The sequence below is a fragment of the Strix aluco genome, chromosome 4 (genome assembly GCF_031877795.1).
Source record: "Strix aluco isolate bStrAlu1 chromosome 4, bStrAlu1.hap1, whole genome shotgun sequence".
In the NCBI taxonomy this organism is placed as follows: Eukaryota; Metazoa; Chordata; class Aves; order Strigiformes; family Strigidae; genus Strix; species Strix aluco.
Window position 1 is genome coordinate 65,373,122 of NC_133934.1, and position 15,382 is coordinate 65,388,503.

Consider the following 15,382-nt stretch of genomic DNA (forward strand, 5'->3'; position numbering starts at 1 on the left):
TGACCTTTCTGAAATTTGAAGCCACCATTCCGGTTTGGTAGCAGAAATTTGAGTATCTTCCAGGTAATTAGGGGGAGGTTTCCCTACCTCTTTAGGCGATGCTTAAGTGGTTAAAGAATACTTTTGTACAGGTGCAGTCTTAGCTACAGCTGCAGGTGTGCTTATTCCTTTTCCTTCTGAACTCAGATTCTACAAGGAAAAAAATGAAAGTCACCTCATTACAAAGAAACCCAGATGGACAAAACCGTATCAGTTGTGGAAAACCACAGCCCAGGAATATAAGGAAGATTGCTCAGCATGGGAGCAAAAGCTCTTAAGTAATTTTCAAAACTGCATCAACACTGAGGCTTGAGATACTTCAAGTGCTGCAGCTTGGCTGCAGTCTCTATGCAAACTGAAAGACACTGTGACATGCAAGAGTGAAATAGATGGGTTCTTCTGAATTGTAGAAATGGGAGTGGGGTGGAGGGAAATCAATTATTTTCACATATTTTTGGTATATTGATATTTGACTCGATGCTACTTTCTTGACACATTACTCATTTCAGCATTGATAAATGATAAATGAAGCTTGGAAGTAATGTATATATTAATTCTGTATCTCTCTGGAGCCAGCAAAATTACAAACACATTAATTATAAACACATTTTCAATTACTAAATCTTAATGGAATCCTTAACCTGCTTTGTATTTGGAATTATTCATCATGCAGTTGAAAAGCCATACGAGATGTGACAGGAAGATTACCAGAACACGTAAGAATTGTGATGTGGGGATTAGCTGGAAATCTAATGAGAAACGCACACTTCTTGACAGATTTGTGGGGCTAGTGCTGATTTCTGGGCCTCAGAATTGACACCAAACCTCTCCCTTGAACAAGTTTAAGTTGTCCTAATAAACTACAGCTTACACTGTCCTAGAGCAGGTTAGTTTTAGCTGCAGTGAATGATTGTCAGGTTTTTGGATGGCAAATTAGATAATAGGAATGGTCTTTATGATGACTGTGCTCCCTTAAAGTAAGGGGAAAGGTGCTTAACTGCAACTGACTGATGATTCTTGCTCAAATTCACAAAACTTTAAATCTTGAATGAGATGTTTGTGAATGCCTTGGGGTCACATAACTCTTCTAAACCAATACATAATTATGACTTACAGTGATTGAATGTTCAAACCTTTCAATCATAACAAGACTGATGATTCTTCCTTTTAAATTTTCAACCCAATGTCTCTGTTTCATTGGGAGTGTACTTCTATGGTTCTGGAGAAGATTCCCAGTTCATGAACTACAGGCACAAGGAGTTTCAAGGCCAAGAAAACTGCCCTTATGAAATGCCTTATTATGCAAGGGCTCTTCTAACGATGCAAGGATTATGCAAGGGTCCTTGTTAAAATGTAGAAGATTTGGGGGTTTTGTGTTCATGGACTGAAACTAAATATCTACTACAAAATTGCGATGCTTTAGCAGCATAGAAACAAACAGTTTCTCTCTTGGGAGCTTCCTGCAATGAAGGGCATGATTTAGATGGTAGGCTTTTCAAGAGACATCTCTAAAGTCAAAAGCTGTTTTTAAAACTGAAGTTATGAAAAGAAGTGTCTAAAAGCAGATCTGTTTGCAACTCATTGCAAGCAAAGAGATGCTTGATTTGTGGCTGATGTTAAAAAAAAATCTTTTTTTTTCCTTTTTATAAGAGCTCATTGCTAGTCATCTTACTTAGACTGAACAGTTCCTTTGAACGTTCTTTTAATATGTAATTATAGTTGCTCAAGTGAAGTGTAAAATGAACCTGGAGTTGAATCAGAGTATTAAAGTCTAGCTAAATGTCTTGCCACCTTTCATATTCTTTCATATATACTTTCCAAGAACAAGAAAAAGGAAAAAAAACAACGGAATCCCTGCCCTACATATATACTACTTAGAGCAACCATTTTGTGTAGGGAGCGCTGCAGAGCTTTGCCTTATGGTAATCACCAGCAGACAAGGACAGATGCAGATTTATAAAGCTTTTATTTATTATTCATTTTTTTCAAAGTAATAGAATTGGAAAGTTTCTGGAGAAGCATGTGGTTTGACAAAACACTGAAGATTTATGAAATACTCATTCAATACCAAAGGAAAAAAGGTAATGGGTGGGAGAAGTTACACAGAAGTATTTTTCTTCATATTTTTCCTATTGGCAACCTAGATGGGAGAAACAAAAAGGATTATTTTGTGAAATAGTAGCATACTAGCAGTACTTCAACTCTTTGTATGCTATGTAATGGCAGATGGTAAACCACCCATTGGAAAAAGCAAATGCCTGGTGGTTAAAGGGAAGCTAGATGCTTTTTTGAGTTGAAGGAGTTAAACGGGTGGAAGGGTGGGCAGAGAGGGGTAGGTAGATAGATGATCCAATATATATGTATTATTGCTGTTACCTACCACCTGTTAAGCGCCAATTCCCAGTGTGGCTCTGCTCTGGACTATTAGGTTTGCACCCTAGAAAAAGGAATACAAACAGTTGTGAGAGAGAAACCAAGGGAGCAAGGTAGTGCTTGAGCAGGAACTTTTATAAACTTGTGTCTGCATTATGGTTCAGAGGATAATTCTAATGGTACTTCCTAACCTTAGAATCTGTGCACTCCTGTATGTTGGGTATATTTCAATTTTGCAAAGGTAGAAAATAAACTTTTACAGTGAATTAGAGACAAAATAATTATTTCCTAAGTCTTCCTAATACATTTACCTATGCAATACTTTGGTTATAAATAAAAAAGGATTCAATCAATATGCACTTTAAGATATTAGTAGTACAGTTCTATGCTTCAAATGATAATGATGTTGCTTGTGGAAATGGTCATTTATACTTCCTGTAAATGCTTTGCACTTGCCTAGCATTATGGCTACAGATAAACTTCTCCTGTGGTCATTTTGAAGAGAAGTAAATGTTGAATGAATTAATGTATTTGTGGTTGATGAGTTTGGAAAAAATGGAACAACTGTTCATAGGACATAATCAGCTGGACTCACCCTGCCAATCTATCTATATTTGCTAGGTGTCTCTGATAATTAATCCAGATGCACTTTTTACTGGTAATCCTTCAGAGTTCTACAAGAATCTGTAGCACAAAAGGAAATTTACATATGCTGGAGATATAGTTTAAATTCTACACATACATATTTTTCAACTATGGCTTGTAGATATTCAACTCTTCTGGACAAGGCCCTGAAGAACCTTACTGAATTTAGAATTTAGCTGTGCTTTGAGCAGATGACTGGACTACATTACCTCCAGACAACCTTTCCACTTGAAATTTTTCAATGACTATAACCTGTGGCTATAATCTGTACAGTCAAGATAGACATTATACTCTCCAGGCAAATTTATTTTAAGGGCACGCAGACAAGTAATCATAGCAGTCTGCAGAACAACTTTCGTAGTGCATGGTTTCCTAGTGAGTTTCCAGTTTCCTGTATATGTCTGGGTTTTTTTTAAAGGAGATAGGAAATACCTCTTCCCCAAAGCATGTCTCGATATCTGATTGCTTGCAGCACTTGTCTACCATGGCAGTGAAACCATCAGCAATTGTCTTTATTTGTTCTTCTGTCATCTGGGGCTTGCGTTTAATGAGGTTGACAAGCAATCTGAAAACAAAGCCACAATACACAGTTAATGCTACCTGTTGTAGTTTGAGTCCTCAATTTAAAATGCGCCATTCTATGCAGGTACAGCTCATTTATGAGGGTGGTTTTTGTCTTGCCTAGAGGAGTCTGTGCCTATTTGTACTCCAAACTTCCAGTCTACCACAACCATCTGTTTGCTTTTTGTTATCCTGGTTACAGGTGGGAAAAACTTATTGAAATGATCTGTATGCTGTCTTAATTAAGTACATCTTAAGACTTGCACTGGCAGTGGACCTGCATAAAACTGGTCAGCTAAACCACTGATTTTATTTGAAGAAAATACCTTATTTTGCGTCTTCCAAACTACATGATGTTATGCACTGATAAGCTCAGTGCAAACACATAGTTCCATCTAGTTTTCTTTCAGTCGTTAATCAAGTCCCAGTCAGAAGACAAAACAGAGGGTTTGTAGCTGCCTTCTGCCCACCCCACCCCACCCCCCCTTAGACTGTTACACTTCAAAAGTTTTTCAACAAGGTATTTCTTTTAGCTTACTTCATATGCCCTACGTCCCGTTCAGCAGGAGCAGCAGTGCACAGTTTTTCATCAAAGTTGAACATCTCAGGGTCGAATGCTGGAGGCACATATTTGGTATCTACTTCCATGGCAGTGAAACATGGTCTCCTGTAAGCATAGGAGTCGCTGCAGCAATGTGAAACATTGTCATTTATAGGTGTGGTCTCCTGTCTCCTGCACATTTCCTGAATCACAACACTCAGCTGAAAAGAGAAGGAAAGAAGGACAAACATGGGTTACACCTTCTACAGTAACAGAAGAATGTGATGTTTGTGTCACAATAGCATAGCTGGAAGTGGAAGCTGTTGTATCTAAACACCTTTGTGGAAATGGCATGGTCTTAAAATTTAAAATAAATATGTATTCCTGCAGTTGGGCATTTCTTAATCTGCAAACAGTCTGTCCATTGTGCTACAACCAAAAAGTACTTTTTTAGTGACTTTTCCAAATGCGAGCTGTCACAGACCCAACTGATTTACTTTTGTTTTCTGAGGGAGAGCGAAGTTTAGCTAAAATTTTCACAAGCTACAATCAGACAACTATTTAGGTTCTCACATCCATTAAAAATGAACAGACTTTGAATTCTTGTAGGTAGATGTTCAGCTTGGGGTTTATCATTGTGAGTTTACTATCTCACCAGGATTCAACATTTTTGAGAACCGAAGAAGTCTGCAGGAGAAGTAGAGAGAATAAGCAAATGTACTCACATATCCCTCAGAACAAGGTAGGCGTCTGTCTTCGGGAAGCTGGCAGCACTTTTTACCAACGTTTGTCATTTTCTGTCCAATCTCAAGCAAGGTATCAGTCGATACCTGGGGCATTTTCTTAGTGTAGCGGGTCAGAATTCTGAAAAAATATCAAAATGACTGTTTGCTCACATTTGAAGAATGCTCTACTGAGCTAGACCACTGAAGTGAAAACAGAAGTGAAGACCAAATAAATTTGCCCAAAGAAGCCAGCATCATTGTTTACACTCAGGAATATTTATCAGAAAGTACTTACGCTTTAAGAAAGTCTTGCTCGCCATGGGTAGTGAGAAGTTCACAGTTTGTCTTTACAAGATCCTGAGTTTCTTTGATATGTTTATTCAATTCCTCTTGCTGCAAACAAGTATAAATTTATTAGTAATGTTAGAGCAGGACATCTTGGTAACAGTCATACAAATACACCCTTTGACCTCTTCTAAATCTTAGTAACTATAAGATACCCATTTTGCAAGACCAATCACTTCTGTATAGCCTGAATGGTTTAGGGAGGACTTGATTCTTATGTGAGTCTTAAGTTTGAACAGAAATTCCCTTAAAAATGCAGCAAGATTTTTGAAATTTAATTTAAATTAATTACCTATTGGACTTATTTTCTAGACAATGGGGGTTTTTTTGTTTGCTTGTTTAAATCGGGTTAATATTTTTCAAGTATAGGACTATCAGCCGTGAGTGGAACATCCTCTTTCTATCCTTGGGCCAAAGCTGTCAGTGACTCAACTTGTACTGTGACTTGTGATTCAGTCGAAGATTAGGAGACCTAAGTTTAGGCGTCTCTGTGTGAGCTGGCCATACAACTTCCCATCATAATCCATGAGCAGCCATACTCAGTATAAGCGATGGAGCCCATAGAATAATTCAGCTAACCAGCTATTAATCGTCTTCTTAAGGACAAGCAGAATCACTTCTGAGGCATCAGGCAGTTGAATGAGACTAGTCTGAAATTTCATAAGGTGACCTACAAAGTTACTCTGTGATCTGAGAAAACTTTATCCTTGTCATGGGCCCTGGACTGCTTCATCTCCCATCAGAACACTAACGTCCCCTGAGATTAGTGTCTCAAAATGCTTTCTGTCTGCTCTTCCCTAGGGGCTTCTCAACCCAATTGCTTCATGATAGGTACTGACCAAGCATTCTAGTTATCTGCAAACAAAGCTTTGCACCTACAGCATTTCCGTAGCACTCAGCAGGGTTGTCTGTTTTGCAGCACTTTTCCAGGAGTGTTTCATATCCCTTAGTAACTCTCAGAATCAGCTGCGTGGAGAACTCAGGGTGTCTTCGTGAGTATTCATAAACAAACCTGGAAGACACACAAATTGACAGATTTAGAGGTCCCGAGTAACATGCTGCTTTCTTCATGCACAACACAGTAACTGACGATGACAGTTCTTCAGATAAGATCAGGTAAGGTGGACAATGAGCTTGGAACGCTGTTTGCTTGTTTTAGTAGAATTTTTTGGTTGCTCTGTTGTCTGCCAACAGGGCATATGTAAGAGGAACAAAATAGTTCCCCAGAACAGAATACTTCTTACGCAGATAACATATGTGGGCATGCACAAAGCCCTTGAATAAAAGAAAGGCACTGATAAAGCTTTAAGTAGGACAATGCCAAACAGAAAGTGTTACAAAGCATGAATAAGAAATTAGGGGTTCAGATAGGGTCGAAGCTACATTAGTTACATTGGACTTCCATGTGATCATCTCTTTTCTCCATATGCACTTGCAACACCCAAAGGGACAGTTTTTCCAGTGGTTCAAAGTCTGAAGCCCAGAAAAGACAGAGGATCTTTTGCAGGAAAGTTTGAATACAAGTATGCATACTGTTGGCACTACTTACTCTGACAAGAATTCATCATGGCCTGCCTCAAACCTTTTACACACTTCCTTATCTTGTATGTATTTTTCAACTAGTGAAGGGAGATCTTCAGGTTTGTCATCGAAATCTGCTTCAATAACACACTGGCTTCGTTCCACAACTGGCTTCTCACAGCAGTGTTTGATTTTACTTGAGAAAACTTCTTGTTTAGAGCACATATAGGTCATAATCTCTGCCTGTAAAATTAAAACATGTTATTAGACAAGCTATAATAATTTAAAGAGAGTTTAATTCATGTCCTCCCTCTTTTTCAGACCCTTCCCTTTTCGTTCAGGTCATCTATTTACTTAGTACTTTCCTAAAGAAATGCTGTCTCTGAGCACGATGTTCACAGGCGCGGGGGAGAATGTGATTCCCTTTCAAATCTCAGAAACTTTGGGAAGACAAACTCTGGAAAGCCAAGGAAAGTCACTGAGTAGTCTGTCACAAGGCTGCCTGACTGATCTTGTCAGTCCTGTCAGGTGCCCAGCTCTCATAGAGGACAAAACATGAAAAAACCCAGAGCTCCATAAAGCCAGCCTTGGACACCAGCTGGTTTAAAAAGTGTGTCTAAGTTCCAGCCAGACGGACAATTTTTAAATCATGTCACTATTGCACAGTTTTGCTAATACTCCTATGCAAGCTGTTCTCTAGAGTTCATTGGCACCACAGGAAAGCTGGGTTAATGACAGTACACACAACAGAACAGGAAAGAATTTGTGACCTTTTTGCCTCTGCTTTCTTTTGCTTTGTTTATGATTGATTTGAAGTGAGTAAATACCATCAAACAATCTCCCTGATGTTTTTATTTCAACCAAACACACACGCTATACTGTACGTAACAGCTCCTTGCCCTCATGATCATAAAGGGCTAGATGCGGAACTGGTCCTAAACCTAGTTCCAGTAACAGTCAGATGAGCTGGCCATGAGTTTTTCAGGGGCTGAGGAACCTTCGAGCAGCATTGAGCACAGGTTCCCTGGACTGTGAATGAAGAGCTGCACAAATTATTCTCTTCCTAAATATTTTTCAAGCATGTAAAGATTTTTGAAAAATACTTAGCTTACCATGTCATCCATGCACTCTATCATGTCGCCTTCACAGCACTCTTTGTAGACCGCCTTAGTGTCATGTATAAGTTTAAGAATTTCTGCGAATGGAGCCTTGGGATATTTCTGGCTCAGGCGAGCGAGTTTACTAGGTGGAAAAGAAGAAAAATACATTTGTTTTAAAGTTCCATATTGAACAAAAACCTTGCAAGTCACTAACACTTATGATACCGTAGATCAGCACTGTTTCAAGCAAATATTCATTCATTCTTCTCACCTAATTTCTGGTGGCTAGAGAAAAAGGGCATCGACATCTGCACCAGTAACCCAGTGCTTCTTTAAAATAGGCAGAAAGAAACACATTAGTGATTCTTCTGTTCTATCCGAGCTGTCTATGTAAGAATCACACCCTAGAATTCCCCATTGCTCTTGAGTGACTGTAAAGCATCTCTAGATTACTTAGCACAGGTGTATGTAGTCCTAATTAAACCTTTAAATCAAAGCTGACTATATCTAGTAAAGTAATCATAGCCAATGTTAGTCTATTAGACTAGCTGTGGAATGAAAGCAGTTCTTATGCTTAGGCAGGTGATCCTTATTAATTGCAAAAGTCTTTCTTAATCTTAAAAATGCACCTTTGACAACAACTGTGGTTCCACCAAATTTGACTCTTTGAAGGCTTTAAGGTTCGAACAAGCAACTTACTTTGCTGATTACTGATGTGCCTATCGCTAAAAGCTGTAGGCATTGAATTGGCACACAGCTTTGGCAAAAATGTGGATTAAACACACTGGAATCCCTGGTTCTGAGTGCCACTCCCTCAGTTAACTCCGCATCTCCTAGATTGGTTTTAGAGATGGTGCTCTTCTCTGTCACTCTCACGGCTGATCTTTTTACTAATATTCCCTATCAGCCTGAAATACATAGGTTCCCTTTTCGTCCAGTCTTTATGCAGAAACCTGATCAGAATTAAATTCCACATTTAAATAAATAGGCTAAGAAATCGCCTAGTGTTGAAGGACTGACCCACTGATCTCTATTCTGTTGGACAGTGGTCCTCAGTCAGAAGCATGCTAGGAAGTACCATGAATGCAGTTTTCAAACTCAGCATACTGAAGTGAATTGTATATGCTGATGTTTTCCTCTTGAATAGTTTCAAGTTCAGGTTAACAAGCCTACTTCTTATAAAAAACTGATTGGAACTTACTCTGCTTGGAAAGTTCTCTCACCAAACTTCTTGATGATTCCACAAGAATACTGCTGCTTCATGCTTACTTTCTTGGCTCTTTCTTTTATGGCAAGTGCCTATAGTAACAGGATGAACATTGTCACATTAGATTCATTACATCTAATGGATGGAGAAAAAAGCAAATCTGAAAATCCCACTTCAGAAACACAGCAGGTTCTGGTCCAGTTAGCTCTGATAAAATGCAAAGTCCACCGAGAACTTCTTAGGTAGTTCTAACCAGTTCGCAATCAGCACTTAACTTCTAGTCTATACACTATATCTTATACGGTGCAATTCTTCTATGGACATGCTGCTGTTCACCAAATACTTTAATTTCATTGAAACCCTGTGGCTTCAAAGGAGTGTAAGTTGTCTTTCAGAGCACCACAGTGATTACACAGAAGTCACTGGGACTGAGTTTGCGACAAAGGGAAAGTTTGGCTCATGCCATTCTCAAGGTTAACATGAAATATTTGCTACAGTTCTCTAAAAAGCAAAGCTATGTGGAAGTCATCTGCTGTTGATTCATAGGGCTAACACATGATTAATCCTGACACTTCTCTACAAGTTCTTCATGCAAGGATTTGCATGAACAGGAAGATTCTACCTGCTTCTCACTCTTTCTCCTCCATTTGCTTGGGCAAAAAATAGGGGAAGGGTCAGAGAGACCTCTTGTACACCTACACGTTGGATGTGGGGATGGCATGTTAGGCTGCCAAGTGAGATCTGTCTTGCCCTAGTGCCTCTTCAGTAGCATGCCTTCTCGCTACAGTTTACCACAGATGAAAAATCCCAAGTGCTACACGTTATTTGGATTCAGCACATCTGTGCAATACTCACAGCTGCCTGATAATGTGTTAGCAAAGGGACAAAAAGACAAGCTTAATTACCTACAGTTTGATTCTGTTATTTTTTCAATTAAAAAAAAAAATCAAAATGTGATTTTTTTTTTTTTTTTTTACCATCTCAGTTTCTATGAAGCCATATACAAATGTTTACTGAAAATCACCCCAGGAAAACACAGTTTTGGAAATATAAACTGTAATTTAACATGAGCCTTTTAAAGTCACTTCTCACATTGAAAAGAATTGCTGCTAAGATGAGAGGAGAGCTTTATGTAGCAGACCGGTTGGTTAGTTTTCATCCACAGTGAAAAATTTGATATACCTTTTCATCCAAGCAAGCACCAACGTCACTCTCTTTGCAACAGGTTTGAAGTGCATGTTCATAATCAGCAGCCAGACTGAGGATTGTTGGGGCATACAAGAAGGGGTTTCTTCTTCCAACAGAATAGATGAAACTATAAGGAAAAGGAAAACATAAGTTACATATTCCAATGACAAGAGCAAATGGCCTTAAATCTCTTACAGTTTCTATAACTTTTATTTCTAGTTTAGAAATGTAATCTACTTTAGTGATGTAACGCCTACTAATGGTAGATGCTCTGCTAAATCTCAACTGTTTCCAATGCAGGACTCAATAACAACAATGGAAGGATGAACTCCTTATATTGTCAGCCACTTAGTTTGATGTAAATATGCTTTTTTAAAATGCATTGTCAAATACTTGAAAATTCTGATTTTGAGTGTGAAAAATCGATCTATGGCCATTTCACCAAGATTTTATTGTCAATTTTTATTCTTTTTATTGTTATCTTTCTTCATCCTTTCCAATTACAATGGGGGGAATGGGAAGCTGGAGCAATAAATTATTAAATTAATACGGGAAACTATTTTTTCAGGGTTTTTTTGGGGGAAAAAAAAGAGTCCCCCAAGATTTATAAAATGTGATCCCTTAAAGACCATTTTTGAATGGAAAAACCTGCTCTAGCTTAGAATGAAAATCATGATGAGAGCTTTGCTTATTTAATGACTGAGCAACTGTTTTATACATGCAGATATGAGGTTGAATACTTGCAACTTTTCCAAATGTCCTGCATGTCCACACTCTTTGTATAGCTTGGGGATCCCTCTTCTCCACAAATACTTAAACAGTACAAAATGGCCATTTTTCTTACTGTCCCAGCAATGACACCCGGTTGTCCTGGTACTCCTTGCATATCACATCAGAAGCTGGTCTTTGGTATGGCTGAACAAAGTCTGGTTGCGGAACTTTAAATGACAGGAAACACTCATTTCTTTCAGGATCAGCTTTACTACAGCAGTCAGCCATTGCACCGTATGAGTCGCGGAGCTTCTCTACTTGGCAGATTTCATCCAGGAAAATGGAGGGCTATAAGGGAGATGCTGAGGGTCAGAATTATTGTTTATAGACAGTGTAATCTACATTCTCTTTATCTGTAAAAGAAAACCCACACTGAAAAGTAAATACATTTTTACTAGATAGAATTTAGACCATAGATCAGAACAGTCTATTGTTTTCAACACAATTTCATAAAATTTTATTTCATGTGGTCCAATATCAAAACTCTTACAACGTTTTATTGAAAAAAAATTAATTATAATTTAAAATACTCTGTGCAAGACAGTGATCTCCTTTTACTTATAATCTGACTAAACTGAATTTTCAGATGAATTGAAGAAGGATTTGATATTCTACTTGATGACTGGCCTCGGAAACCTTTAGGGAGAACTAATGTAGTCATGTTTTTTGGGCTCAATGTTAGAGCTGGGAAGAAAACAAGCACCTAACTTTTTGCAGGGCCAGGCTGAACCTGCTAGACATCCAGGGATATTATGTACCTATGAACTTCTTTTGTTACCTGGTCCTAGAGGAGTTTTTATAAAACTTCTTAAACTAAGTACCTTAAATTAGCACACTTACCTTTTCAAGTCACACCAGTGTGAAAACCCACAACACGCTTTGGTCGCTTTAATACCAAGAATTAGACCTGTATTTTACAGCTGGGGTACTGGTACTAAATGCTAATGTTAATTTCTAGGCAATGCTAAACTTAATGTGCCAAAGTGTGGTGTTTGGGCTGCAATACATGGCTCCACAGAACATTTAGGCACTTCTGAAAGGCAGACTTTCAGAACCTGACAAAAATAAGTTCTTTGTTTCAGCACTAAAATCTGATCATTGGTCAATGACAACAGCAACACCTGAAAGGATCAGGTATAAATCCTCAGCAAGGATGATTCTGGTAGCTGCAGAGAGCCAGGAGAAACACAGTACCAAAGGATTCACTGCCTACCAGTGGTTTTGCACATTCAGGAGCATCCTCATTGGCCACACACTTCTGTGCCAGATCAACAACATCCTTCACCAGCTTAGACAATCCATCATAAGAACATCTCTGGAGATACTGGGCAAATGTGATCATGGTACTGAAATACAAAGCACATTTTGGAATATGGAGATAAGAAACATAACAGTCAATATTTTCAAAGATGCTTCTGGATTCAAAATTGTTTGTTCAAATGACATGCACAAATGCTTAAACAGAGTACCATGAAGGGCATAGTACTGGATTCCCTATCCTTCCTCATCTCACCTCCTTTCTGAAAAATGTGTATAACTGTACTTCCCAAGAACAAAAGTCTTGAATAATAGATTAGAAACAAAACAGAAAAGACCACAATGTGAGTTTTCTGCCACTTTATGGCATTCACAAATATGCTGATAAAACTAAGCTGGTTTTCGCCATTGTTACCGATTATGATCTTCAGACGCCTTCTTTCAAAAGTATTTACGTTTGTGTCAGGGCCCTTTGCCATTCCCAAAACCAGTTTCAAAAGAAAATCATTGAATTGTCTCAGAAAACCTGTCACAGGTTTGTTTTTTGAGGTTGGTGGTTTGTTAGGGCTTCTTTTTTTTTTGGTAATGTCTCAATCCAGCATAACTCTTCTCCATCCTAAGATTATCAAGACTGTATTACTCATACCTATTTTCCTTTCACATAAAGAACACAGGTTTTCTCATAAGGTTTGCAGGGAGTTCTTTTCCCAGAGAGCAAGACAGTCATCGTGACTTTTGCAGGTCTTAAAATATTTATAGACTTTGTATACTAACAGTAAGAAGGCTAACTCAGTGCCATGCTTCAGTGAGACATATACACTTCACTAGCTCATACAGTGTGTTTTAGCTTCCCTTTTTTGTCCAATATCAACAGAGATGGAAAACAATCAGAAAATGTAAGCTGAACATTCACTTACACAGCCTTAAATGTTTCTTCCTTCAAATCATTGTAGCGATGGGCAATTTCACTCTTGTGTTCTAGGAAGAAAAACGACAAGAACAATGATGCTCATGGTCATATTGCCTGTGCTGGACCCCTTAAAGTATACATTCTGGGCACCTTGGGCCAGGTTTTCAGAAGTGTTCAGCATTCACCCAGCTCTTATACTTAAGGGAGTAATATAGTTGTTTTGAAACAGAGCAAGCTAATGCTGAGCACTTGTAAAATCCCACCTTTGGTACACCATCCTGGGTAATCTGTACTGTTTTTCTGGGAACTTCAATCTAAAGCTTTCTTCAGGCCACCTTGAACTCTTTGCTGTCTCAGATGACCACTCTTGTCCGTTTGTCTGCAGATACCTAACTCTTACACACACTCATCTTTCTGAAAGAAGTCAATCATGTGATTTTTAGGATTCTAACACAATATTTACCTCTGTAAGGACATACTTGTACAAACATTCAAAATTATTTCTGTAGCTTACTATTAAGGGTTAGCAAACATGTCCTCCGCATAACCAACAAGACTATCAAGCCTACACTACAAATAAAGGAATGCAGCTGCAGTTTGATTAGAGCAAACATTAGGAGAATTTTCTCTTTTTGAACACAAAATTATTAACTTGGCAGATTCATATTTTTGTTCCACTTGGTACATATCATCTGTGCTCTTCATGAGAAGGATCCCTTCACTTGGTCCTGACAGTAACAAATACAGGTTGCAATTATACCTTGCTCTTGGTGAAGACTCCCACAAGATTTTCCTAACAGATACTGAGGCATATGGTCACACTAATGAATGAGCTAGAAATTTTGTTCTAGAAATACCTTTCAGGAGCATTTAGAAAACATGAAGGGTAATTCCTTTACCTAACAGAATATACCTGCTGTGATAATAAGGGCTTCCGTGCAGAAAATTGTAATTTAAAGATTTTTTACTGCTGTTCACTGGCATTTCCAGCCAGCTCCTGAAAACTCAGTTTTGTTAAATTTGAGTATTTTCATGTTTCAAACAAAAATCAAAAGTGGAAAAATTTTGAGGACTGCCTGCAGAAATATTTGTTTGACCAAGGTCTAAAGTTTTACAGTACAGGTAGAAATGACACAATGAGGAGTTTTTGGCTAGCCTTCTTACAGCCCAGACTGAGATGTAGATTTTTGGATTTTTGACCTGCTTGTGTGAATATTGTTGCCTTTAATTGGTGAGGAGCTTGCTTATGAACTACCATTCAAAAGACAGCACTTCCAAAAGCACAGTGCTTCCACTTCCTCCATGCTGGAAAGTAAGATTCTGAATAATCAACATCACCTGTTCATGCACTACACTGATGTTGCAAAGGGATGTCACCGAACTTACTCGCTCAGTTAAGTTGTCCTCAGTGTTCTACCCATCTCCTTACAACTTCTTCATTTAGTTTCTTTTCAAGTCAACCAAATTTTTCTATTCTCTTTGGATCAGGCTTGCAAGAATTGTTTGTGAAATTGCATTAAAGACATTAAATTGATATAACAAAGACTGCAAAGACAACTAATTAGTCCTTTCTTACCTGTGTCTCGAGCAACTCTTTGCAGATTCCAGGATCTGGCAGAACTTAAGAGGAAAATAAATGAGATTAATGTTACCCACTTCATGGCTGCAAATTATGGTGTGGGCAAAATTGCTCAGAAATGCTAGGAAGATTGAAGGGAAAGCATTTGCTTATATACATTTTACTACCAGTATCTGTAAAATATTAACCATAGAGTTGGCATTTGTAGATTTCCATTTAGTCTGAAGAAGATTACAAAACTTGGTCTGTCCTTGCCAAAAATGAATTTGATATTATTTGTTTATTATGTGTTACTCTGGGCCTTTTTGTCCTGAAAAGGTTGAACCTTCCAGCACCCAACCAGATAAAGTTTTGCGTAAATTTCCTTATCAAATGACAAACAAGGAGTTCAAGGCATCAGACAAAAAAGTCATCAAGTCTAATCCTATAGCCATGGGTTTTTTTTGTTTTTTTTTTTTTTTGCTAGTATTTGTTCAAAAGCAAAGCAGGTTGGTATTGTACAGTAATAATTCAACCAGATAGGACCCAGTCGACATACTCGCTTGTAAGTAGAGAATTTTAGTTTTAAATCACTTTACAAAGATGAGACGGCTCATCTAAACTTTTCTATAAAAAATACA

The 15,382-nt window shown here is 38.1% G+C and overlaps 1 protein-coding gene across 5 annotated transcripts in view; it reads right to left on the reverse strand.

Moving 5' to 3' along the window:
- Window positions 1-1,986: 1,986 nt before the first annotated feature.
- Window positions 1,987-15,382, reverse strand: part of ALB (albumin) — a 38,930-nt gene continuing 25,534 nt past the window's right edge. For 3 of the 5 annotated variants that reach the window (XM_074823361.1, XM_074823362.1, XM_074823363.1), the window contains 15 exons: window positions 14,760-14,803; window positions 13,191-13,251; window positions 12,230-12,362; window positions 11,090-11,304; window positions 10,240-10,372; window positions 9,052-9,149; window positions 7,863-7,992; window positions 6,779-6,993; window positions 6,109-6,241; window positions 5,180-5,277; window positions 4,885-5,023; window positions 4,157-4,380; window positions 3,490-3,622; window positions 2,420-2,476; window positions 1,987-2,179 (listed from right to left, as the gene is read on the reverse strand). In XM_074823361.1, coding sequence (XP_074679462.1) covers window positions 2,426-2,476; window positions 3,490-3,622; window positions 4,157-4,380; window positions 4,885-5,023; window positions 5,180-5,277; window positions 6,109-6,241; window positions 6,779-6,993; window positions 7,863-7,992; window positions 9,052-9,149; window positions 10,240-10,372; window positions 11,090-11,304; window positions 12,230-12,362; window positions 13,191-13,251; window positions 14,760-14,803 — 1,807 coding nt within the window. In that variant the 3' untranslated portion in view covers window positions 1,987-2,179; window positions 2,420-2,425. Of the gene's footprint in view, window positions 2,180-2,419; window positions 2,477-3,489; window positions 3,623-4,156; window positions 4,381-4,884; window positions 5,024-5,179; window positions 5,278-6,108; window positions 6,242-6,778; window positions 6,994-7,862; window positions 7,993-9,051; window positions 9,150-10,239; window positions 10,373-11,089; window positions 11,305-12,229; window positions 12,363-13,190; window positions 13,252-14,759; window positions 14,877-15,382 lie in introns of those variants that run through there. The other 2 variants (XM_074823360.1, XM_074823364.1) reach the window with 2 other exon arrangements.